General features: G+C 38.6%; 1 protein-coding gene across 2 annotated transcripts in view; it reads right to left on the reverse strand.

The window, feature by feature from the left end:
- Positions 1-10,657: 10,657 nt before the first annotated feature.
- Positions 10,658-24,837, reverse strand: part of Fer (FER tyrosine kinase) — a 360,047-nt gene continuing 345,867 nt past the window's right edge. For both annotated transcript variants that reach the window (XM_033767413.1, XM_033767416.1), the window contains 3 exons: positions 19,046-19,200; positions 14,322-14,444; positions 10,658-13,009 (listed from right to left, as the gene is read on the reverse strand). In XM_033767413.1, the coding sequence (XP_033623304.1) occupies positions 12,867-13,009; positions 14,322-14,444; positions 19,046-19,200 (421 nt within the window). In that variant the 3' untranslated portion in view covers positions 10,658-12,866. The remainder of the gene's footprint in view (positions 13,010-14,321; positions 14,445-19,045; positions 19,201-24,837) is intronic.

Here is a 24,837-nt window from a genome sequence, read left to right on the forward strand (position 1 = left end):
GTTTGCAGTATGAAATGGTCATGGAAGTTGGTACATGTACATGCTACATCATCTTTTTGTCTTTTGGAGAGGTTTACTTTGCCACTTTTTTTTGGCCACTTTGTTTCAGAGGGTTCAGTCCATGGGTAGCTGGCTCCTGGGCAGAAATGGTATGGTGGAAAGTCCTAGTGGAGAAAAGATGCTCAACCCGTGGCAACCAGGAAGGGGCGGGGAGAGGAGGAAGAGTAAGGAGAGGGGAGGAGAAGGCGAGGGAGGGGAAGGGAGGGGAAGGGAGGGGAGAGACTCTCTAAAGGCCCTCAGCAACCCACTTCCTCCAACTGAGCCCCACCTCGTCGTGGCACATTCGGCCATGAACTCATCGGAGTCCAGCACCTCCACCACCCAGTCACCTTCTATCCCCAGCACATGAGACTTTGGGTGGGCATTTCAGATCTAAACAATCCTACTTAATCTTATAAGTGACCCCCGGCATTACTGAAAGGTCCTCTGAAGAATACATATTCTAAATAGACAGATGCTTCTATTTGTGAAACATCTGCTTTAAGTTAGGAAAACATGGGTTACGTATAGAATGTGCATATTTCTGACTATGAAAAAGGTTGTTCATAAGGGAAAAAGAATGAGATCAGAAAAGCTAAGAAGGGCGGCATGGTAATATGTGTGTGTGTGTGTGTGTGTGTGTGTGTGTCTTTTCTAAGTTTGTACATGCATCAGAGATACAAATAGGGGAGGCTGGACTTAAGCTGTTTTATTGTTTTGTTTTAATAAAACTAAGGATTAGCTTGGCTGGGGCTACCCCCTACTTGGTTGAAATGAAAAGTAGTAGTTAAACTCTAACAGATAAGATGTTGTATCCTGTTCGGTAGTCTTTGGGAGAGCTGGGGTATTCCTGGGGATGGAGAAATCTGGTTGGCAGTGACAGAAGTCCACAGACTGTGAGCCTGCGTAGCTCCTCAGTGGGCAAATCCCCCCTCCCGCCCCACTCTTTCACAAGATGACGCTTCCTGATGGTGTCCCTCAGGGCTCCCCGAGCCATCAGAGTGAGTCACGATGGTTGGACAACGGGCAGGAGGACGGGAGGAGAATGGGAGGCAGATGACGGGCTTCCAAGGGGCAGTTGGAAAATGAGCCTGGGAACAAGATCCACCATGCTTGCATTATTTATTGGCTTGTACTCAAGTCTAGAAGGAAATGCTTGATTTGTATTTTTAAAGGAAAGGGGAAGGCCCTGCTACATGTATGGTAAGACTAAGCACCATGGAAAGCTGAGAGTAGCTAGATGAGAGTAGCTTCTAAGTCTGTCAATACCTCAGCTTCCTGTGACATTTATTTTTCTATTAATTTTGGCATTTATATTGCTATGCTAGATCAATTAGCCTGTCATAATGTCTAGACCATTGACCTTATCACTTAACTATCATATAGTGCCATGGATCACCACAGAGAGACTGCAGAAGAAACATTTATAATTTTGAATTACCCAATCCCCGAGTGGGGAAACATTAAAAGGCCTAGTGCTGATAATCGGTAGCATATTAGATGATGGAACCTTCGGGGAGACTTTCTTTTTCTCATCACTCTTGAATTTTGATAGCCCCACTTGTAGTTTAGATCTTAAATGTTCCTCACAGGCCTGTTTTGAGGGGTTGGTCCCCGGCCTGTGGTGCCATTGTGAGGTGTGGAACTTTTAGAAGCAGGGCCTACTGGATGAAGCCAAGCCACTGGGTTAGGCTTTTGATGGGGATATTAGGACCCTAGCCTCTCGTCTCTCTCTGGTCACCATGAGAACAGGAATCCACTGCCCTATGCTCCCTCATGATGTACTACTGTGCTACCGCAGGACAAAGCCGTAGGACCAAGTAAGCATGCACTAAAACTTCAGAAACTGGGAGCCAAAAGAACCTTTGTAAGTTGATTATCTCAACATTTATTCACAATAACAAATAGCTGATGGATACACCACTGTACTAAGGAAAGGAACAGAATCCACCCTGCATAGTGCTGGTGTTCACATATTCCAACATGTCCTCAGAAGGGCAATCCCCAAATCTCAAAACTATAAATGTCCTTAGACAACACAGTTGGGTACAGGGAACAGAAATGGACCATGGATGACTCAGACAGAAGGGAATTATCCAGAAGGCCACAGAGGGAGATTCCTAAAATTAATGGAAGACTAAAGAACAAGGCTTTGGAATAGAAAGAAACCCAGGTTCTCCAGAGAGCTGGGAAGCAGGTGTTATAGCCACATTCTCCTAGAAGGAATGGAGTCTGCCATCCTTCTATCCTTCAAGAAATTGGTCCTGGGAGAAAAAGTCCAGTTGGGTGAATAAAAAAAAAATGATATGAATTTCTTTGCTTCTGTAATGTCAGGTGGGCAGCTGAAACTACCTTTCCATCAGCACTGGAAATCCCCCTATAGAAAATCAGGATGCTTTTAAGAACAGGGATGGGAGGTTATTCCTTTCCCCAAAAACCTACTTATTGATAGTCCAACCTCACAGGTAAGGAAGTTGTGGCCTGGAATGACATGGCTTGAGTTTACAAATTAGTGAGAGTCAACCAGAGATGAAAACTGAGTTTCCTACCTTCTCAGTGCTTTTTCGACACCCAGTTGTCTTTGGAACCTGGGTGTAAGAGCTAGAGTTTGATCCATGTGTGTTGCCCTGTCCAGATGTTTCAGATTCGGGGAATGTGGGAAGCACTTCAGCAGACTGAGTTTTCAATTAAAGAGTAAGCGCCAAAGCTGGGCGTAGTGGCACAAGCCTGTAATCCCAGCACTCGGGAGGCTGAGGCAGAGTTCGAGACCAGCCTGGACTACATAGTGAGTTCCAGGTCAGTCTCAACTACATAGTGAGACCCTTTCTCAAGAAAAAAAAAAAAAAAAAGAGTAAGCGCCGATGCTTTTAGCAGAAACTAATTCCTACTTCTGTTTTCTATTGCAATGTCACCACCATACACCTGGAGAAATCACCAGCTAGAAGGGGGAATTACAGGAAGGTACAGGACTTTAAATACCCCGGGAGCTCTAAGGAATTTCAAGGATGCCCTTCATTCATTCTAGGGAATGGGGTTTCAGTCAGATAGTCAAACTTCCTTGGTGATTGGATGCACCTGGTTCTAATTAACTTAGGTTCAATAAAACCACACATTGTTAAGGATTCTGGGCCAGTAATCAGATCTGCTGAAGGGTTGCGACCTCAGACAAACAAGATGAATGGTGAGACAGAAATCACCAAAACCCCAGAAACACACAGCTCTGGTCAGGGTATTGCAGAAGCAGGCAGCTCAAAGTGGACTCTCTGGGTCTATCTCACCTATCTTGAGAAGTTTGTGGGCTGCCATCCAAACCCTAACACACGTGTCTTTGAGAAGCCATGAAGGTGGCTTTCTGTAAACCAACATTAGGGCTGAGCGGGGTTGGTTTAGTGCAGGGAAAGCAAATAAATGGGCAAAATCTGGTGCATTTTTCAAAACCTGTCAGTAGCAGGGTACAGTTTTTGGAAGGGTACTGATTTGCGAGGAGAACGTGGAAGTCAAGCATCTTGGCTCTGTGATGAGCTCAGCCTGTACTTGAGGCAGGCGAGGCTGCACACCCGAAAGGCTTCACAGGAGCAGGTTTCGGTTCATTTCCAAATTTCCCTCTCAGGCACCTTTCTCCCCCAAATCACTGTATTAAATCTAAACAAATTCTGTTATGAAAAGACAAAACTCCCAAAACAAAAATATAAAAAACCTGGCAAATAGCCAACCCAAACTGAGAACTGGGACTTGAACTACATCTTCGTTTTGGTATCTAAATAGAGAAAATAGTGATTGGACTATAAGCAACATACACATTTTCATCAGAATTCATAAGCTTAATTACAGTGAAACTGAAAGCTAATAATTTCTCTGCACTGTTCTATCCCTTAGAGGCTGGTTACCATGGAAATCTCACTTTCCTCTTTTTCTGCTTAGAGCATATTTATACAGAAAAGGAAGAGGAATATAAACACGATGGAAAGATTAAACAAGAGAAGGCACAGTTTGCTACAAATATTTTACATTTATTATAAGAATACAGAAAAAAGATGTTCTGCAGACTCATGAGTGGTAATTGGTCTATTGGAAAAGGAGGCTATTCAAAGATGGTTTAAGTTTACAGAAATGAAATCATGTCTTAAAAATGGAGAAAGCAAACATCCACAATGTTAGCCAAAATTTAAAGTGTTTTTCTTCTGAGTGTTAAAAACTAATAAATAAATGTTAAATACAGGTTTCAGTTAAAAATTGATAAAAGATAACTGCTTTATATATTTAGCTCTCATTCATTTTCACTTGGTTACAAAGCCAGATAAATCCAGATTATGTCTGTATGTTTTACACTTGAACTTTCCAGAAGCACCCAATTTTCCAGTGTTTCTTTTATCTGCTTAACAAATATATTATTTAAAAATAATAAAAAAGATTAAAGGTGCTTTAACATGACATGAAATGACCACACATTGCTGCTAGAAAACTTTGTTAGGCACAGGGGTGCTTGCTCAAAAGCTGCCTGCGGATGGAACATACCTGGAAACAAGTAGCTGTGGGCACCCCACTCCCTGCCCATCACCCTAAGTTCATCTTCTAGTAAAGGGAAGAGAGGAAATTGGAAAAACCACATTTGCATAGCCACTTGCTGGGGGCCTGTACCAGGAAAGTGGTAGTGACTCAGGCTAGTGAGCTTCCCTGGTCACACAGCATGGGTACCATTTGTATTTCTTGTCTTTGCTTTCAATTTGCCTAGATTCCTAGACAAGTCAGAGCTGTGCATGGAACTTTTGACAGCTTGATTTTATTCTCTTGTATTTATCTGGCTTTGCTTTTCTTAACCCTATGTCATCATAAGAAATGACTTGAGAGACTTTCAATTTTTTAGGGCCCAAAGCAGAAGCCAGACCAAACCAAGGAACACAAATGGTAGTAGCATAGTCAGCAGAATGTGCACCATCAACCCCCACTACACTCTGTTGCTCAGTAAGGCTATCTACATGAATATATGTGGACACAAACAGGAAACCTATAGGTGTCTTACTAGAGAACCCATTTCTTATGATAAATCTCAATGGCTTATGAAGGAGAATAAGTCATAGAAATGGCCCATTGGCTCTATGCTCTTGGTTATTAGTCCACATTGCCAGGGTGAAATTGGCTGACTGACATGTTATTTAGAAAAGTGAAATATTCAAGTGAGCACAGGAACAGTGACAGGAGTTTCACTTCCTGGTCACTTTAGTCATGAGAACCAAGTTTCCCCATATCTTTGATTTTGATTTGATGCTCAGAACCTGTATCTAGGATTGAATTTAGAATTATTATAAAATACTCTACGGGAAATGAGGTGAGTTATGAAAATCAGTCTCTTTGGAACTAAAGACAAAACTAGTGAATCCCACTGGGAATGTGTATCTGTTCTGTACACTGCAGATATGAAAGGCCTAGCATCTAAGGAGGAATCATGACAGACTCACTGTTGTTGGGATTGGACGTTTGCTGGACTCAGTCTTCTCACTGTAGCTGAAGGAATGCAATTCTGACTAGAGGGGATGGGCCTCTACAGCCTCTGACGGTCTAAACACAGGAACTGCTGTACTTTGGGTTAGGAGAAAATGTTCAAAGTTACATCAACCATGGTTCTGGGCATCCTGCACTCCAAGTTTTTGGACACCAGTCTGGCATTTCTTAAAAGCAGGTAGACAAGTTTATTTCTACACAAGTTAAGTAATTTGTAAGAGGAAAATTCCTATGTGAGATCCCCTCCCCCAGGTCCATGGCCATACCACCCAGAATGCGCCTGATATCGTCTATGTCCCCACTTCTGGATTTTAAAAAAACAGCATGGATTGATGAGCTGGCAAGGACTGCCAGAATGATCTTTTCACAGAATTCCCTCTCAGAAGTTAAGATTTTGAATCTAGGGCACTTAGACATCTGTACCTCAATGGCGGGAATGTAAGCTTTTGTACTATGAAGACTGTTCAGGCATCTCAAACAAGACCTCAGTGTCATGTTATTTGACAAGAGGTGCATGAACAAAATACTAGTGAGTTTGGAATCAACATTTTTTTTTTTGCACTCAAGCTTTTGTTGCTCCACTGTAGGGATTTCTTTCTTATAGACATCTTGTATCTCTCCCATCTGACACAGCCCATTGGTATCTGACCTGTGCTTTAAAAATAAAATCCGATGTCCTATGACTGGGTGAATCACTTACATGGTTATAGTTTCTGTAGGGGCGTCTAACTGACATACAGGGGAAAGTGGTGTTCCTGTTGTCTGCTTTTATGGTTATAGTTTGCAATCTGTCTTCTTACTGTTATTTCAGAGTCTGCTATGAGTGGCATTTAGAATGTCCTTACTCTGGTACTAAAGACATCCCCAAGAGATAGGTAAAAGGTGAAATGTTTGCCTTTTGAGGAAGGCACTGTTTTGGGGGGAACTGTAGAGTAGAGCTGCTGATGTAATACAATGGTGACTGGGGGTCTGTTGAATAAGATAGATTGGCTTGTTTTGGACTTAAGATTAGCTCCTCTCTTTATTGATGCTATGAAAAATCATTTAACACTGCATAAATGAAATGCTTTCAAACATTTGTTACAAGGAAAGTGTAAGGAAATATAAAAAATGTTGGCATAAAATAATGAAATGGAAAAACTTAGTTATGTCCAGGGGGTTAAGGTAATTAGTGTTTTATCACTGCTTTGGGGTGGATAGGAAGTCCCCTGATTGGTTTAATTGGCCAAGAAAATAGGCTGCTTTCCCTGGACACATCTCCACAGTAGTCTTGCACATCCCAAAGCCTCTACTAATAGTGCCATTTATATAACACATCTGGCACCTCCTCATCCTATCTCTGCAACAAGGGCCACAACAAGATCTTTGTACACTCAGCTGTGCAAAACATGAAGGCAGTCACATACTGAGTGCACAAGCAGCCTTGGTGAGTAGATGCCTCAGGTCCCTGTAAGGCAGGGGGCCTCTGAGCACCTGAGAAGAAACTTTAGTTGAGGCTACATATGGTGTTATTCAATACAAGCTGCTGATAATGGCTTTTTTTATTTGTTCAGAGCAAAAGATCAGGAAACTGATGATGAGGAAAGGAAATACTAACCAGAATAAAACAAATACCAGAAAAATTGGCACCTTCCAGTGTTCTGTGCACCTGACACGAATGAATAAAACTGAGGGACAACATAAAATTCTGCTACTGGGGTTGTTATTATAACTTAAAACTTTATTACTTTGCAGAACTTTTGAACGTTAGCCTCAGTGGTGACATTTGGGAAGATAGCTTAGAAATTTAAGATCTGAATTTAGAACGAGTCTCAAATATTTTCATTTTGGGTTCTTAAAAGTTTGCTAGTAAGGAGGGCAACTAAATATGTTATACCACAAGGACACCATTAGTAAAATGAAAAATAGGAATTTTCACAGCAATTTTCTTGCAGTGCTGGCCACCCTAGACAGTTGTGTACTGTTATTCAGCGACCAACTACTTAGGAAGGGCTGCATCACCATCACTGCAACCTTACAGAAGAGAGCAGTGGCCACTCTGATTCAATAGCAGCTACTTGCAGACATGACAGGGAGCCTAAAGAAAATGAAACCAATACACAGCGGAGTGCCCTTTGCTAAAGTATTGCAGAGTTATGAGGCATGCAATACTTAATAACACGCAGCAGGAAGCTCCTCCAGTTCCCTTAGTACTGCGCTTCCTTGTTGGAAAGTTAGCCTTTGAGACTCTGCATTGCTGCTTTGTCGTTCGTCTCCTCTCAAGCTTCCTTTCTGGATGTCTTTCTCTGCCCTTCTGTGCTTGCTTTATCCATGCTGTATTCTGATTGGCTATGGAATGTTTCTAAGACTCCTTTCCCTCAAATGTAACCTCATTAAGGCTACCTCGCTGGTATTTCCCCATATCCCTAAGGGATTGTTTCCTTAGAGTACAGTTCAAAGCTGTATGGTCCCCTTGTGTGTAAGTATAAGAGGAACCATTTCCTCAACATGAGTCAAAATGTGAAGTGGGTCTTTTCAGGTAGAAGGATTTAGCACACATTAAGTTCACTGCAAACAAAGATTTCTAGTAAAGTATGAATTACCACCGATCTTAGTTTAAGCACTACTAAACAGAACTAATGCAAACGTAGAGACTTTGGGTACTCTTTGCAAACATGTATGACCAAATCCACTGAGTGGCAGGGTCACCCAGAGCAGCAGTGACCGGACTGGGATGGGAACCAACTTCTCAAGCAAGGGGCGGGTTATTGGTTTGCTCCTGCAAAGGGCCGCACACTGACTAGTAGGAGACACCTTGCCTCTTTTGGCTCTAGTGATCTTATTTCCTGTAGGAAAGGATCTGGCTTCATGGCACTTTTTTCCTCTGGCTTCCAAGTGACACTGTCCAAATCTTTGTTTCATTTTAATTTTTCCACGTTCTCTGTAGAGGAACTGGTTCTTCCCTCCTTTGCCTTTGTGCAAGCTTGCCTCAGTGTCTCATTAACAGATGCACTAAGGCCACGCTTGTACTCCTGTGCAGTTGAAAGCGAGGAAGAACATAACATGGCAGGACTTTCCTACTGCTGAAGAATCTCAATCCTCATTAGGTAGCTAAGTGATTCTTAGTGTCTGTATTTTAACAATTGAAAATTTAATCTTGGCATCAGTACAAGGCAGAGGGATGGTTTTCAGAGTGTACTAAATGTTTAAAATTGAATTATGGCTAAGACACAGTTTATATACCTTCTGTGTTACACTACTATTTTTTAAATGAGAACTTTATGAGACTTTAAATCTGTACCAATAACTCTGTTAAGCATGTAATCTTGGTACAAGAAATCTTGACTTTTTAAATCAGTGTCTTCCTTTGCAAAAATGAATATGCAATTCTGGATTCTCCCAAATAATATAGTGTTCAGAGTTGATGTGAAATTAATCAAACCAGATAAAAATAAATTATTAAAAATTCTGATATGTATAAACCAGTTATAGAAGAGGTGAACTTCATTTTAATGGTGAACTTTCATGCTAACTTTATAGTAAAATGGAAACAAACTCATTTTCATATAAAATCTGATTTAATTCAGATATTAAAACATAAAGAAAACATGTCTTTTTCAATCTCGTTGTTGTTCTTTTTAGAGTCCTGTTTTATGTAAGCAGCCTGACCTAACACAAAAGTCTTTTCATGACCCAGAACACTACTTAGAGACAGCCAGTTCTGTTGATAGGAAACATCTGAAATATCAGCTGTGTGATAAAAGGAATGTGTATAAAAAGAAGGCCCTGAGGCAAACAAGCCCTTCTAAGAAGATACCAATTAATCTCACTTCAAATGAAACATGGCCACAAAACAGTACATAAAATAGAGTATCAGTTAACACCCTTCAAATATCTGATGACTCAAAAAAATTATAAAGTGGTTTGACTGAGATAATTCCGAACGGTGATGTATACAATACAGATCCATATTTGTGCATTCTGAGTTTTGTTATCCTGCTACAAGTTCTTCAATGTGTGGCACATACTGTAAAACACTTTGTTCTTGACACACTCTTACATCAATATCATAAAGCCATATTTATTTGAGTGGTACTAGTCAAACTTTATAAAACTGTATGATAAAACTGAGACAGGAAAAACTATGTTGTGGCTTAAAGAAAATTAAAATTATTTCAATGACAAGACATTTTGTTTTCTTTCCTAAATAACCTTAAGGTAAAAAACAACTGTGAAATGTGCTTAATGATACTTAATACAATTAGGTTCCTGGGCTCTACTGATCTGCTAGTAAATATTTTGGTAATACTGTATTTGTGAGAAAATGGTCAAGTATAGATGAGGAACTTTATTACCTATATTAAATTTGGGAGATAAAAGAGAAACAATTACATGAGACTTTTCACTTGGGACCTTGTAGCAGGATGAGCTGAAATAAAGCCTCAGTTGCCAAAAGTTTTAACAAAATCTGATAGTGTTTTTTATTATTTTCCTGGGAGAGAAATAATATGTTGGCTTTGTGAAGTTACCTTAGATTACATGGAATAAAAAACTGGTAATGCTAATTTGACATTAAAAAGTCATTTCCTTGAAGAAATTAACTACTGAAGTATTTCTCAAAAAGGCTCCTTGGTGATTCAAGGTAGAAAAATGCACGTGAAAGTCAGACTGCCTGATCCCTCCCTGCCATTAATTCAAGTAATTATGAGTGGAGCTATATATACTGAGGTGATATACTCTTCGATAATCCATTAATAACACAAAGATTTGTGACTGGACTTAATTACGTCTAGACGAGTGGCAATTTGGTTGGTTCCAACTGTTTTTTACTAAACAAGGCATGGAATTTTGTGCAGTTCTGAAGCCTCTTTACCCTCCACCAACTTGAAAATTCAAATTAGTATTTACACGTGTGCTTTTTGGGTATGGATTAGCCTCCTAAAGTACATAATTCCAATAATTATCAGTGACAGAAGGGATGAATAAATTATGCTTCAAGCATGACAAAATTAACAATAAAATGGTTTGCATAAGCTTTTCTTAATGTATGTGCCTATATTAAATTTAACATTCTATAAAACTGATATGATCCTGAAAGACTCCCAATGAGTTATTAATCTTGAACTGTACCACTGCTTGCTTTAGGACAAAGAATGAAATAACATTTAAATGCTGCAAATGTCATGATGTTTTGAAAAGCTTTTGTAATTTAAGTACAGAGTTATGATGTGAATTGCAAATTCTAACAGCCCGGATGAGTGAAATATCAATGCCACGTTCACTCTTTATACCAGAATTCAAGGATTAAACTTCAGGACTTGTTCACAAAATTAAAGCCCAAACCATCATTCTTTCTCTGTGCTCGAAGCTTAGTGCTAAGGTCGCTAAGTGACGAGAGGCTTTCTTCTTTTTAAAAGAATATTACAAACAGGTTCACCTGGAAATACTGAAGTAATAGGAGAACTCTTCTATTAGTGCATTTGAAGGATGGCATTTAATCTTAATTCATGAGTTTTTACTCTGATTTACTAGGGTGTATGCTATCAAAAAACATTTATACTTCTTTACAATATTTGACCTAAAGGAGAACCATGCTGATTAAAAAGAAGTGGCTTTATGTGTTGCAAAATACTTTTGAGGGCAAGTTCATTATGCTTTCATTTTACTCTGAATGCATTAATCAGTACATGTGTACCAAGTCTGCAAAGATATTGAAATGATAGACACAAGCCATTTTTCTCTTCTGTATCCCATTTGTAGCCTTCATAAGTGTTGGTGAGCATTCTGAACAATGATATTCACATACAGCAAACAGCTGGCGAGGGCAGGAGGAACTTTGTATCCCTTAGGCTCTTCCAGTGAACACAGACCAAATCACTAAAGTGATATTTATCTGAGCCATATTTACTGCTGAGCATAACCATCTCTCATGTATATATTCTAAGAGGCAACTGTACACAGACCAAGGGGTAAGTTCCTTGCATGCAGCTAAGAGTCACTGCAACAGAATCCTAGTCTCAACTCTGTGTTAATTTTATCCACATAAGACATCTTAAGCACTGTGCTTGCATACCTGTCAGCTATTGATAAAGACTCCCAGGGAGCAGTATGAGGGTAAATGAAGGGGAAAAGTGCAAACAGGAGGGCCATTCCTAGATCTTGTTCTCATTAACATTCACTTGACTCCTGAACCATCTATTTCATAGGTTTCTGCCTTATTCAGTTGTGTGTGTATGCGCGCGTGCGCATGTGTACTGACTCACGCAAATGTGTCTGTGAACCAGAATCAGGGGTATGACAGCTCTGGAAACTAGTAAAAATGAAGGGAATTACATTCTGGGGTACCTCCTCTATGATGAAGATACTTAACCAGAACTATGCCATTATTCTGTGGACTTGTAGTGTCTCTCGAAGAATTTTTTGTTGTTGTTGCCATTAAGAGGGATCTCTCTATGAAATACTGAAACATTCCTTTGGACCTTGTGGATGAATGCAGAGAACAGAAAAGGGATAGGTGTATGTGTATGCGTTTACAAAGGACCAAATCTGGTAAGAAGGCAGAATTATGTCTCTGTTCTCTACTTTGATGACCACTCTGCCTGCTCTTTCTCCCAGATGGCCCCCCGTCACACCTGGTTTTCACTGTCCAGCTCTCTGTAACATCCTTTAAAATCAGCTGCCTAACCTCTAACCATGTGTTAACCATGTGTTCTTTGAGCACATTGCATGCATCATTTTCTGATGCTCAGACCAAGAAGGAGGAAAACAACTTCAATAATGCAAGAGCAAGATGGTTCTTACTGGGCTTATTTCTGGCACAAAAAAGGAAAAGAATGACCTGTGAGATCCAAGTAATTCCCAATACAAGATTAAAACATGGCTATATTTAAAGTTATGATCCCTTGGCAGAGCAGAAAGCCAACCGTGGTTGGAATGTATCCTGCAGATACATCACCAATGCAGTTTATAGCACCAACTGGGTAGGTCTATGGCAGGAGACAGCAGCCTGAGAACTGTGCCTGAAGTAGAAAACCTTTGAGAAACATCAGTGGTCCTACGTATAACAAAGATTGATATTTTCATCCTTCACACATTTAGAGCCTGTGCTTTCCTATTTACAGTGGTCTGATATGCTAGGACTGCTCATAAAGCCTTTGGTGGGAGCAGTTCTTGAATACATTTGACTTTGACATATTTTAAAGTGGAACATATTTTTAAAACCCCAGTTAATAAAAAAATAACCTTAGAAGATGGCTGCAGGTAATGTGGTATGAACTCATTGTTAAGGGGAACAGTATTATTCTGCTGGAGGACAGAGTCCTGAAGGCAAGCTTGGAACTCTTCTGTGACTATGTGATTTTCCTCTTGATGATATCGAGCTCTCTCACAAGATCACTGAATTTGGGTCGATTTTCAGGCTTATAATCCCAACACTTCATCATAATTTTAGAGATATCCTCTGGACAATGCTGAGGGGCTGACATCCGGTATCCTGAAGGCCCAAGAGAATAACAGAGAATTTAGAATGCAGATAAGCTATAAATGTTTACAATTTATAAAATTTAGTGTCTATGTTGTAGGTGTAATAGAAATAAAATTGATTTCAAGGCACAATTCTCTATCTCATAGGTGGTATAGAATTTAATATTAGAGCCATCACTTAGTTCAAAAAACAATTTTTATTCATTTGTCAGAAAGTCTGAAATATGCATATACTAAAGAATATTGTAGTTGCTTAAGTATTTGCTTCTAGAATTATAATTTGAGGGCAGGCTGAAAAAATCATCTCTACAACTTAGGGTTTTGAAGATGAAGAGAGATGAGGATTTTATAGGCACTAGTTTAACAGAAGTGAATATGAGTTGTTCTTTTACAAGCGGCTGTCTGGCAGGGTCCTAGTCATGTGCTGCATGGTGTGTTTGTCTGTAAACTCAGTTAATTCAGCAACCCTTGGGTACCCAGCTGCTAGGGCCCTGCCATTTTATCAAGAGTGCTCTTGTTGAAGCTGTGGACTACAAAGGGTGTGATCATTACCTACTTACTCCCATTTCTGATCTGGGACCACATGACAAGTGTCACAAATCATTAAAAGTTTCTTCCTGAAGGCTGAGCATCTCGGTTATCAATATTGCTAAGGGGTTTATTTGGTTTGGAGGTTGGGGAACAGTACCCTGCTTCCCTGTGTGACACTGAAGATATCCTGCTGGGCAGAGAAGAGATGGAAGAAAAGCCTAGCTCTTTCCATTTCTAGTGTGTTGTGATCCTTTAAAGTACTTGTTTTCATTGTGTAATGTGGGGGACTCGGCCAAAGAGAAGAGATAAATTGAGAGAAGTTTAATTAGTGAAGCATATTGTATCTGGCCATTGTTTTTCCCCTTTCCCCAAGAAAAACTGCCTAGCTCTGAGAGAGGTCCTTGCCCAAACAGGTTTACTTCTGATTTTGTTTTTTCCCTTACACTTACGTTCTAAACAAAAGACCTCTTGTAGAATTCTTGGCTTTGGAGCTTCTTGTGGGAGTCTGCCTAATGCTGGGTGCTCTTGGTTGTGATAATTCAATCATGGAGGGCCCAGAGAGGCTCAGTCTGTTCTCTGAGAAATCATTCATTCTCTAGGCCAGCATGGTTGCACACTGAGACAATATGAGTCACACCATCCATCAGATTCAAAAGCAGAGCAGATGCATCTAACATGTCTGCTCTTCTGTACCAAGACAGCACTGGTAACATCTCCTGCCCCCGGCAATCTGGCCAGCAGAGGCACCTGGGGCTGGCTTTGAACAGTCACTGCCCGTGTCTTTGGCTTACCTCTCTCCACTTGCTCCCGTGCTTGCTGATTTGTCATGCCAGGGTACGGACAGACCCCTAAACTGAAGGTCTCCCACAGGAGGATGCCAAAGCTCCACACGTCACTCTCAGAGCTGTATCTCCCTGGAAGGAGGACAACAACCACAACTATGTGAGGCACGGGGGGCAAGGGAGGGACTGTTCCTGTTGGCCACACAGTCACATATTTATACCTGGCCAAGGCACTCAGCTAATGATCCTGTTCTCTTCACTCTTTTTAAATTTTGGGACTACTGATGTTACCAAATGAACAATCTTCAGGATATTAGTTTAATCAAACCATAAGACCAGATAGTTCAGCAAGCATGCCACCTTACTTACGGTATTCGAATGAGGTGAATGATTTATAGGGGGAAAAAAGTATACATCAGTGCCTAGAAGATTAAATAAGTTGGATTCCTGCATTTTGTCTTCTGCCTGCATCATTTTCTTTCTACTAAAATTACAAACTTAAAGCAGTAAGGAAAGTTTTTTAACTTCAATTTTTTTTACTCGTCACTGTTTACATATATTCTTACATGCTTAAAGGTCTCATTTTTTCCACTGATAGTTTCATTTATGGAAAATATATTTTTCTATGCATTTTGAATAGAGTGGAAATTAACATAGCCAGCTGATAAAAACAGCTTCTTCAAATTACATGGTGCCTTGTTTTGTTAAAATATCTTGGTGCACCTGTTTTATTGAGCTATATGAGCTAAACTCTGAGAATGCATTGTTTTTGGTAGCCTTGAGGAGAAGCACAGATAAAAATCAAGACAAGATGTCTTTTGGAGATGACGTGAAATAAAGGAGGGGCAGCAGAAAAATTATTTCCAGTCTCTAAGAGGAGAAACATTTCCAAGACTCTCGCAACACATTTGTATTTTTATTTAATTTGATGTACAGGGCATCATAACTAAACTAAACTACACTCCATCTACAATGGTGAAGTTTTCTTGAATGACTTCATTTTCTATTCCTCTTGTAGCTTCTTGCCTCAGCCCTGCCACTCCAGGATTTAAGAATGCCCCTCCTCTAAAAATGTCCTGTTTCTTTAAAAGAGAATGGCCTCTTCTCTTTGTTGAAGAAAGCAGAATGAAGAGGAGAGTGTCCCTGTGCTCTGGTAACTGTCCTAAGCCTGGAGAGCAGTCAGTGTCCATCAGCTCCAGCTGTTTGGAGTGGTGCCCTTCTAAGTAGACAGTAATTAAGGACATTCACTGCACTGTTGAGAGAACATTAATTTTCTTCACTGCATATCAATGCTTTTCATGTTTGGCATCCAATAATTTAATACTTTTCACGAAAGTCATTCAATGGCTGCAAATTAAGACTAATTTCTTTTTTAAAAAGTAAGTTATCTAGAGTCAAATATCTTAACTTGTAGAAAATATTTGGGCAGAAATCAAGACAGGCACATTATATATAAACTGAAATCACACTCCACAAGTGAAGTTTATAACTTAGCTCAACTGACTTTTGAACCTGGTTTTGCTGGATAATTTTAACAGGCCAAGACAAGTCACAATTTATAGTATAGCATTTTGTGGCTTTTCTATCTCTCATTTGATCCTTATAATACCCTTGTAGAGAAAAAGGTACTATCATCTTCCACTTTACAAATGAGGAAGCACGGGCAGAGATGGCTCACCTGATTCTGGACTCTCAGCTAAAATCCTGCCTCCTTTGCACTTCAGAGTATGTGTGGTTATGTCACAGTACTTAAATTAGAGAACACAGCAGCTCCAAACTAGCAGGTTATAAGTGGAAAGCTTTCTTTTCAATAATTGACGAATGTATGATTTTACTTCTTAGGTGGAGATGAGCATCATATTTGCTTTTTTTTTTGGTGCCGGGATTGAACTCAGGTCCTTGTACTTGTGAGGCAGGCGCCGGAACCACTGAGCTAAATTCCCGGCCTCATATTTGCTCTTAGCAGCACCAGTGGTGAAAGCTATGACTGAGGATGGTAGTGATGCTTGTCAGTCTTTGAATATGTTTCCATTCCAAATTTAAAAAGCAATTGTTAGGGGGCAAATATATATAAATAAGCAGTCAAGAAATTGGTAAGAACAGGACGAATATGATAAGAATATTTGCCTGTAGGAAGAAAAATTAAGTGGCTAGAGCTAGTGGTGCACTGCAGACCCAAGGATATGTATCATCTTTACAAAAATTAACATTAACCAAATAAAATTTATCCTATATCCCTAAGCCAAAGTTTTGAGAGGTTCCTTTGATGGGAGGTTTTATCCATCTGCCCTGACACCACACTTCATGGGAGATTTGGGCAGTAAGTATTTCAACAGTCAGAGCCAAGAGTGAAGAAAAGAATCAGTGGGAAAGAAAAGAATCTTAGAAATGAGGCTGAAAGTGTCCACCAAACACAAAATGTTATTTATACCAAACATGAAAGAAGTAGGAATAGAAATAGGAAGTATGACTAGAAATAGAAGAAGTATGACTAGAAATACTTGTGTTTTTCTTGTTTAAAAAATGCCAAGATTTAGAACCAATCTTTAGTACTTTAATGTTTATGAGAACCAATACAGTTTCTCAGGATGGCCTGCGCCTTGTAGACTCTTTGAGGAATTTCTTCAATGGATTGGGTAATAAATACTAGAGACTCCTTCCTTGTCTACCTCTTTTTCATCTGATTTATTCTGCATCCTATAAAGTTAGTATAAAAGACTGCTAAAAAGTGTCTCTCATTGTCAATCAAAAATTTTCACACCTGTTCTTATTAAAAAGCATTTAGGTCTGGCTATTAGAGGCACCTGAAATTAGAACTCTGATTTGTAAATACTTTATCCAGGTTCAGGACTACAATACAATGGTCAAGAGGTAAAATTTTATGTGGTATAACTTCTGAAATAGAGGATTTTAAAAGGCTATATAAGGCAGAGAATCTGGTTAACAAATTCAAGGGCTGGATTTTACTGGTATATTTTTTCAGGACTTCCAAGTCTAGGTACAGCTTCCTTTGCAGGTAAAAATGCTTTGTCATCTTTTATCCTGGATTGTTCCCCTCAGCAATATAACCCTAGAATAACAACTGTACCAGAAAAGAATCACTACGGAAATTATCAGGCCTGCCACCTTCTCTGGATTATAAGAGTAGATTGGTTTGCAGTCAGTAGGAAATGTAAAAAAAATCTCTTCTCCTGGCACACAGAAGACAAAGGGTGAACTAGTATTATGATGGTGTCTGAATCAGCCCCAACAAGCTTCTTAAACCAACTGCATTCAAAAGCTTTACCTGGAAAACATTTGGTGGTTCCTCCAGGAGTTAAATATAAAATGACCCTATGGCTCTGAGTATACACCTAAAAATAACTGAATACCAGCACTTAATGAAACTTCATATACAATGTAGCTCTAGTCACAAGAGCCAAAATGTGAAAACTGCCCAAATATGCATGAAATGGATGAACGCATAAACAAGCTGTGTTACATCTACAGAATGAAATATTATTCGGCCTTGAAAAGGAATAAAGTACTGATAATGCTCAATGTGAATGAGCCTTGAAAACAGTGTATTAAATGAAAGAAGCCAGACATAAAAATCTACATACCTAATCCCATTTATGTGAAATATCCAGAAGAGGTAAACACACAGAAATAAAATGCAGATTAGTAGTTGCCATTGGCTGATAGGCAACTGAAGAGAAAATGCTTTAACTGGGTAATTTTATTTATAATGAAGAAAAAAACCAAAACAAACAAACTAGATAGAGACACTAGTTGCCCAACATTGTGATTAACATTAAGTGCTACTGAATTGTTCACTTTAAAATGGTTAATCTAACCTTATATGGATTTTACCTCAATTTTTTAAACAGGTTAGCTTTCACTTAGGCATGACATTAAAGCATTTATAATTTCTTTATAACTTTTTATGATGGGGTAATTTTTCATTTTTAGTCCAAGAAATATTTTATATTTTAATTCAAAACATATGCATTCACTAATCCCTAGGTTTCAATTTTAGTATATGTGCTGCCGAAGTGAGCACACCAACCCCTAGGTTTATATGCTGTTTCCATTAATGAAAATGTAATCCCTAATTTCAGTTAAAGCACATTCTGGTCTTTTTTCTGAATTCTTGAGATTACTCACTTATTTGGTTCATTTCATCCTAACTACAGATAATGCAAGCTAATCTTATGTCCATTTACAAGGACACAAAAAAGTTCAAGTGAAAAAAAAAAATCACTGTTTTAAAATTTATTTCCCAATTCCTGCTTTCTTCAAGATTTATGTAAGTTCCAGAAACTGAGTGACTAAGAAACTATGTTGTTTTGGGGGTGAGAAACTAAGGAATCAATTGACTTGATGTTTTAGGAGCCCAATATCAGAAGAGGCTGTTGGACCATTGAAGACATTCCGAGGAATGGTACAGACCCACTGCACTGTCTTACTCTGTGTGGAATCTATTAAAATAATCAATTTTGGGGGAAAAAACTCTCCAATCTATAGTCATATTTAAAAGTGTTTATGTCTGGTTTTTCATCTAGCATTCCTATATACCAAAATCTGACCAATAACTTCAATGAATTAAGTTTGTGTTCAAGTCTAATGCAGTGGATGAACATTTATATACTATTTGTGATTGTCCTCCAATCATTCCCACTTGCAATCTGCTTGTGAATGTTTTGTGCTGATACAGTCTATTTTTACCACCACAAAGAAAACCTAATTCTTACCATAATTAAGAGCTTCTGGTGCTGTCCATTTAATGGGAATCTGCTTTAAGCCAGAAGATGAATACACACCACCATCTTCTTGCCGAGACATTCCAAAATCACTGATTTTCAGAACGTTGTTTTCACCTACCAGGCAGTTTCTTGCAGCAAGGTCCCTGGGTTATAATACGACACAGAAAATATCTATTAAAACAAATTGAAAACCGCTTTCACATTTATGACTGCCACACTTTGCATTTTTACATTTGCAATGTATTTATAATAAGGTTAAGAATTTAGCTAGTGATTTACCAGTACTTCCATCTTCTCTCTCCTAGGTAAAAATCATCTGACAGAACATTTGCATATGGAACAGGCCACATGGTAGTTTTCTAGGCATCACATGTATTTCCATTTAAATAGAAAAACACTAGTTCCAAGGTTAAGAGAGAAAAATCACAAGGAAGAGGCTAAGCAAGCTTGGCATTATTTCTCCTTTGACTGGCGTTCCTAGGGCAGCACTGCCTAACAGAAAATTCTATGAGCATGGAATGTTCTTCTCTACCTGCACTGTCCAAAAAGGGAGCAGTTAGTGGCTACTGAACACTTGCAGTGTGGCTAGTGATACTGAGAACTGAAGTTTTAATTTTGTAGTGGCATGTGGAAAGGAGCTCCTGAGTAGCTCTTAACAAATTATCTCTAGAGCTTCTCCAAGGCTGGAAACGCTACTGCATCTAGGAGAGGCAAAACTCTACATGATGATTTGGCTGTCCCTTCCATTTCACCTTCTTCCATTCTCCCCAACACTGAGTATATTCCAGTCCTGTCTCCAAATACAGGATGGCTTCCCTAAAAATGGCAGGCTTTGTTTCTCCCATTGGGCCTCTGACTTGTGTTCCCCTCTGACTGAGTTTTCTTCCTATATTTTTGTATAGCTGATTCTTCCTCCAAAAACTTTTCACAGAGGTCTCTCTTGACAAACTTATCTGACAGGAAAAAGCACTAAGTCTTTAGTTATAGAGGGGAGGGCACTCAATAATCAAATTTATATATAAATATGTATAAGAGAGTGTATCACACACATACACAGAGTATGTCATATAGTGCTGGGTGTGGAAAAGAAAAAAAGTTGTATAAGGGAAAAAGATTAACAATAGGGAATCCCAGTGTAGACAGGCTGGTAAGGAGGTCTCTTTGATAACGTGATACTAAACCAAAGAACTGAAGGGTGGGGGTTGGATTTAGGGAGTGTGACAGGCAATTGTCTCCTAATGTCCATTTTATTCCTATTTTAGTCGAATGTTAAATGCTATGCTTTCTAGTGTGCCATACTTGTGAGTTCTGGCCAGTGAAATGTAAGCATGTACGTTATCTAGAATTTCTGGGCAGCTTCACTGAAATGAAAAGGATGTGTTATTACACTGTCCCTCCTGCTAACCTGAATATGGCACAATGGAGGGTTCGGAAGAGCAGCGAGAAATCAGTGGCTTAGTTCTGATGAATGCAGAGCTTCTGGACATATTCTGAACTGACTACTTCTGAACCTTGGATTATTACAAGGTTTTGTTTTTCTGTGGGAAATTCCTATATCACGGAGTTGGTTTTCATTTGTTAGGTTGTTTTCTTTTGGCTCATGCATGTGTATGCTGGACACACTGAGTTTGAGATTTCTATTAGGTATTCAGGTGGAGATGTTGAATAGGCATTTGGATATAGCAGTCTGGAGGTCAGAAGAGAGGTCTATGAGTTGTAGCTTTGTAGACAGGACTGGAAAATACTTTCAACTACAGAGACTGTTGAGTTTTCAAAGGGGACTGAAGGATTAGGCCCTAGAATAGCAATGGTGAACCTTTTAGAGATTTCAATGCTGAAATCTCTGTGCTGTGGCATACGTGCCATAGATTCACCATCACTGTCCTAGACTGTGCCCTAATTTAGAGAAAGATTAAAGGAGAGCTGTATTTCCAATGCCCAGAACAGAATGTCACACACAGTAGGTGCTCAATAAATACTTAATGAATGAACAAATACTTTTTTATCCTAGAAATGTTCTCTACTAAAAGCAAGTTGTCTATTCTATGCTTCTTTTAAAGTTATTTTCTCCTGAGAATCAACTGGTTTCATTTTTAACTGATATAGTTTGATACATTTATCTTTGGAATGCATCTCTAAACATTAATTTTTTGGAACTCCTGAGTCATATTTAAAGTTTAATTTATATGACTGGCTTTGTAACATGGGAGATACTTTGAGCAAAAGACACAGAAACTGCTGACTGGTGATGGTGATACTTAAGGGTAGTTTGATAATCACAGAAATAGTATTTTTATATTTTACTGGATGTCTTGAGAGGTAGTACCCAAAGCCATTCAGGAATGTGAAATCTGTTTTACTAATTTGCTAAGATTGTTTTGTTTTTATTCATTAGATCAAGTCTCACAATGGAAAGCTTCACAAGAAGTCCAAGTTTAAAATTAAAGCTCTGGCTTACTTCCTACTTTTGAAATAAAGCAGACTACCATGAACTCCCACTGGTAGAGTTTACTGCCAGACAAAGTGAGTAATAAATGAATAAATATACCAGATTTTCACTATCTTAATCTGTAGGAAGGAGCTATCCATGCTGGCTCAGGAACTACAAGTCCTACTTTCAGCTGTATAAAGTAGATGCTAGTTCTAATCACTTGTGTGATATTGGTATATTTCATTTTCCTCCTCTAAAAAATACAATTTAGCAGGGTGAAGTGCGTGCGATGTCTGTCAAGTACTGGAATGCAAAATGTCTTCCACAAGCTACCCTTATTGTTTCTAATATTTATGTATGATTATTGCTGCTGCTGTTGCAACTGCTATTGTTACAAGAGGCATTGGTACAGGATGCATAAATCATTTCTCTTTTTCTTTTTTTTTTTGAGACAGGGTTTCACTATGTAGTTGAAAATGACCTGGAACTCACTATGTAGCCCAGGTTGGTCTCGAACTCACAGTGATCTTCCTGCCTCAGCCTCCCAAGTGCTGGGATTACAGGCATGCACCACCACGCCCGGCATAAATCATTTTTCAAAAGAAGCTTTTAAGGTATGTCTTGATCACACACACACACACACACACACACACACACACACACACACACACACACACACACACACGACCTATCACTTGAAAACTCGTAACAGAAAGCCAGGTTTGTAAAACATGCTTCTGGAGGTGGACTCAGTCTTATATACATGTTAAGAATCTTTGGAGGTATTGAAATTTCTCTACATTATAGGTGTGGATGGCTCAGTAGATTTTTCCTTTCCATGTGTATTTCATCACTGTTTACAAAGACGGATCCAGAAAGGTACTGGTGTTTACTGACTGACAAGTTTCAAGTCAGGCTGTCTGTTGTTTCTTTAATTTAGATTTAGGAACTCCCCTTCTTTCACTCTTTAGACTCTCCCAAGATGGGAAGGAAAAACTGCTCAGTAACCACATGAGTTATAGAATATTAAATCTTTTGTTAATAAAAATAATTCCCCGGTACCCCCCAAAAAATCTGTTGAATTTTTGCGAGATTCTAGACATACTTAATTCATGGGACCGATGGGTTAACATTGCATAATTAAAAAAAAAAAGCTTTTTGAAGAGGACAAGTGATCTAGATAGTACTTCTTAAATTCTGGACCCAGTTTGTCTTCAAAATTCACCTTCTGTAGCATTGAAAGAAAAGTAACACACCACACTTCTGCCGATTATGATTAAAACTTCAAGATGAACTAACAGATATACTCCTTGGAGTTTCTTCAAGGTAAATATGGGAATATAGCAAAAACTTTCAGGGGCTGGGGATTTGGCTCTGTGGTTCTGCCACTGTGCTGCCTGCCTCACAAGTGCCAGGGCCTGAGTTCACTTGCAAAATCAACCATACGGGAGTGAGTATTCTGTCCCCTGTGGCCCTTTCCATTTCTCTTGCAGTTGTGCCCTAAAAGCAAGCTCTAGTTATATAGTAATATAAGACAGTAGCACCAGTTCCAGTGATTAAAACACCAACAGAAACCATGTCGTTATTTATTTTTTTAACAGAGGGAACCCAGAAAAGAGGTAGCTGGTGAGCCAGAGAAAAAGCTCACCTGGTTCCATATGTAAACCCGTATGTATCTCAGCCTAATCCCTGAGTTACATATATGTGAGGCAAACCTGCACCCTTTTAGAAAATTAAATGATGTTTAAGGAACTGCCTGGGTGGAAAAGTAACACGACTGACTGTGTGCTAAAGACAATCAAAGATAGTATTTGTGGTCTTGGCCTAGCCAAGATAATTGTTAATGATTTTGTTTTAGTAGAGAATCTCCTGAGGAATATAACAGGGACTTAGAACCTATACAATACAACATTCACAACATCTAGCATCAGGGGCACGATTCAAAATTAAAATAGAATAAGGAAAACGTGGTGGGGGTCATCGCTTATTGATAGTGTGCTTAGCATGCTCAAGGTCACAAGTCAAATCTCTACCCCCACCCTTAAAACAAACCAACCAAAACATAAAAAGCAAAATATGACCAATTCTAAAGGTGAACAGAAAATGTAATCAACTAATGCCTAACTCCTGATAATCAGATAATTATGATAATTAGAACAAGAAATACTTTTAGGCAGCCATTATAACTATAGACCGTAAATGAAAACACACTTGAAATGGACAGAAAAGCAGTTCTCAGAGATTTAGAACCATAAAAAAACCTTAGAACTTAAGACATCTGAAATTAAAAATTCACTTGACAGGCTCACAAGGATGGGTAAAATATAAAAGATTTTTTTCCTCTTAAGTTCTTTAAAATATGACTATTTATAGTAAATATGGTATTATTGGGTTGCAAATTTTCTATATTTTACATAAAGTAGTAGAACGCTAACTCTTACAGGTTAGATGTGTATACTGCAATCTCCAGAACTAATGAAATGAGGCAAGGTGACACAGCAGAAAAGTCAAGAAGAAAATATAATATTAAAAGACTAATATCAAGAATGAAAGGGGTTATTACTACTAATTCTACAAGTACTGAAAGGATAATTTACTAGAAAAAATTTTATCCAACAAATTTGGTAGCTTAGATGAAATGGATATTTTTCTTAAAAATATAGTATTAAAACTGAAAAAGGAATAATAATAAAATCTAAACCTTCCCCAAAGTAAATGGCTTCATTAGTAAGTTCTATCAAATATTCATGGAAGAAATAAGAGAATCTGTAAACTTTCTCAAAAATAGGTTCACTACCTAAACTCATTTTGAGACCAGCAAAATTCTAAACATAAAACCTGATAAGACTTACAGAAAGATATTTCATATGAAGACACAGCCAAACACCCTTAACAAAGTATTAATGGATCTAATCCAATGTACTGTAAAAATGGTAATACATCAATGACTAAGCAGGGTTTATAAAAGCAAGACTGGTTTAACATTTTTAAAAGTAATGTTATTTACTAGATTAATAGAACATGGTGAGGGTATAATCATTCCAAGTGATGCAGGGAAAGCAATGGATTAAATTCAATGCTCATTTATGATAAAGCTCCAAGCAAAATATTAAAGAACTTCCTCAACCCGACAAAAGGCATGTACGAAAGAACTGATTCACCAGCATTCTCAGTGGAAATGAACTAAGCTACTTCCCCTGAGATCATGGCAAAGATGCCTGCTTTTAGCATTTCTATTCAAAAGGATCTTTGTTGTGGTGATTGTATTCTTTAAAATAAGATGAAAAAGCTAAGATGAAAAACTATATTGGAGATACAGGTTTAGTTTTACATAGAAATTGTTTGAGAA

The sequence above is a fragment of the Fukomys damarensis genome, unplaced genomic scaffold (genome assembly GCF_012274545.1).
Source record: "Fukomys damarensis isolate Sample0158 unplaced genomic scaffold, DMR_v1.0_HiC HiC_scaffold_3, whole genome shotgun sequence".
Lineage (NCBI taxonomy): Eukaryota > Metazoa > Chordata > Mammalia > Rodentia > Bathyergidae > Fukomys > Fukomys damarensis.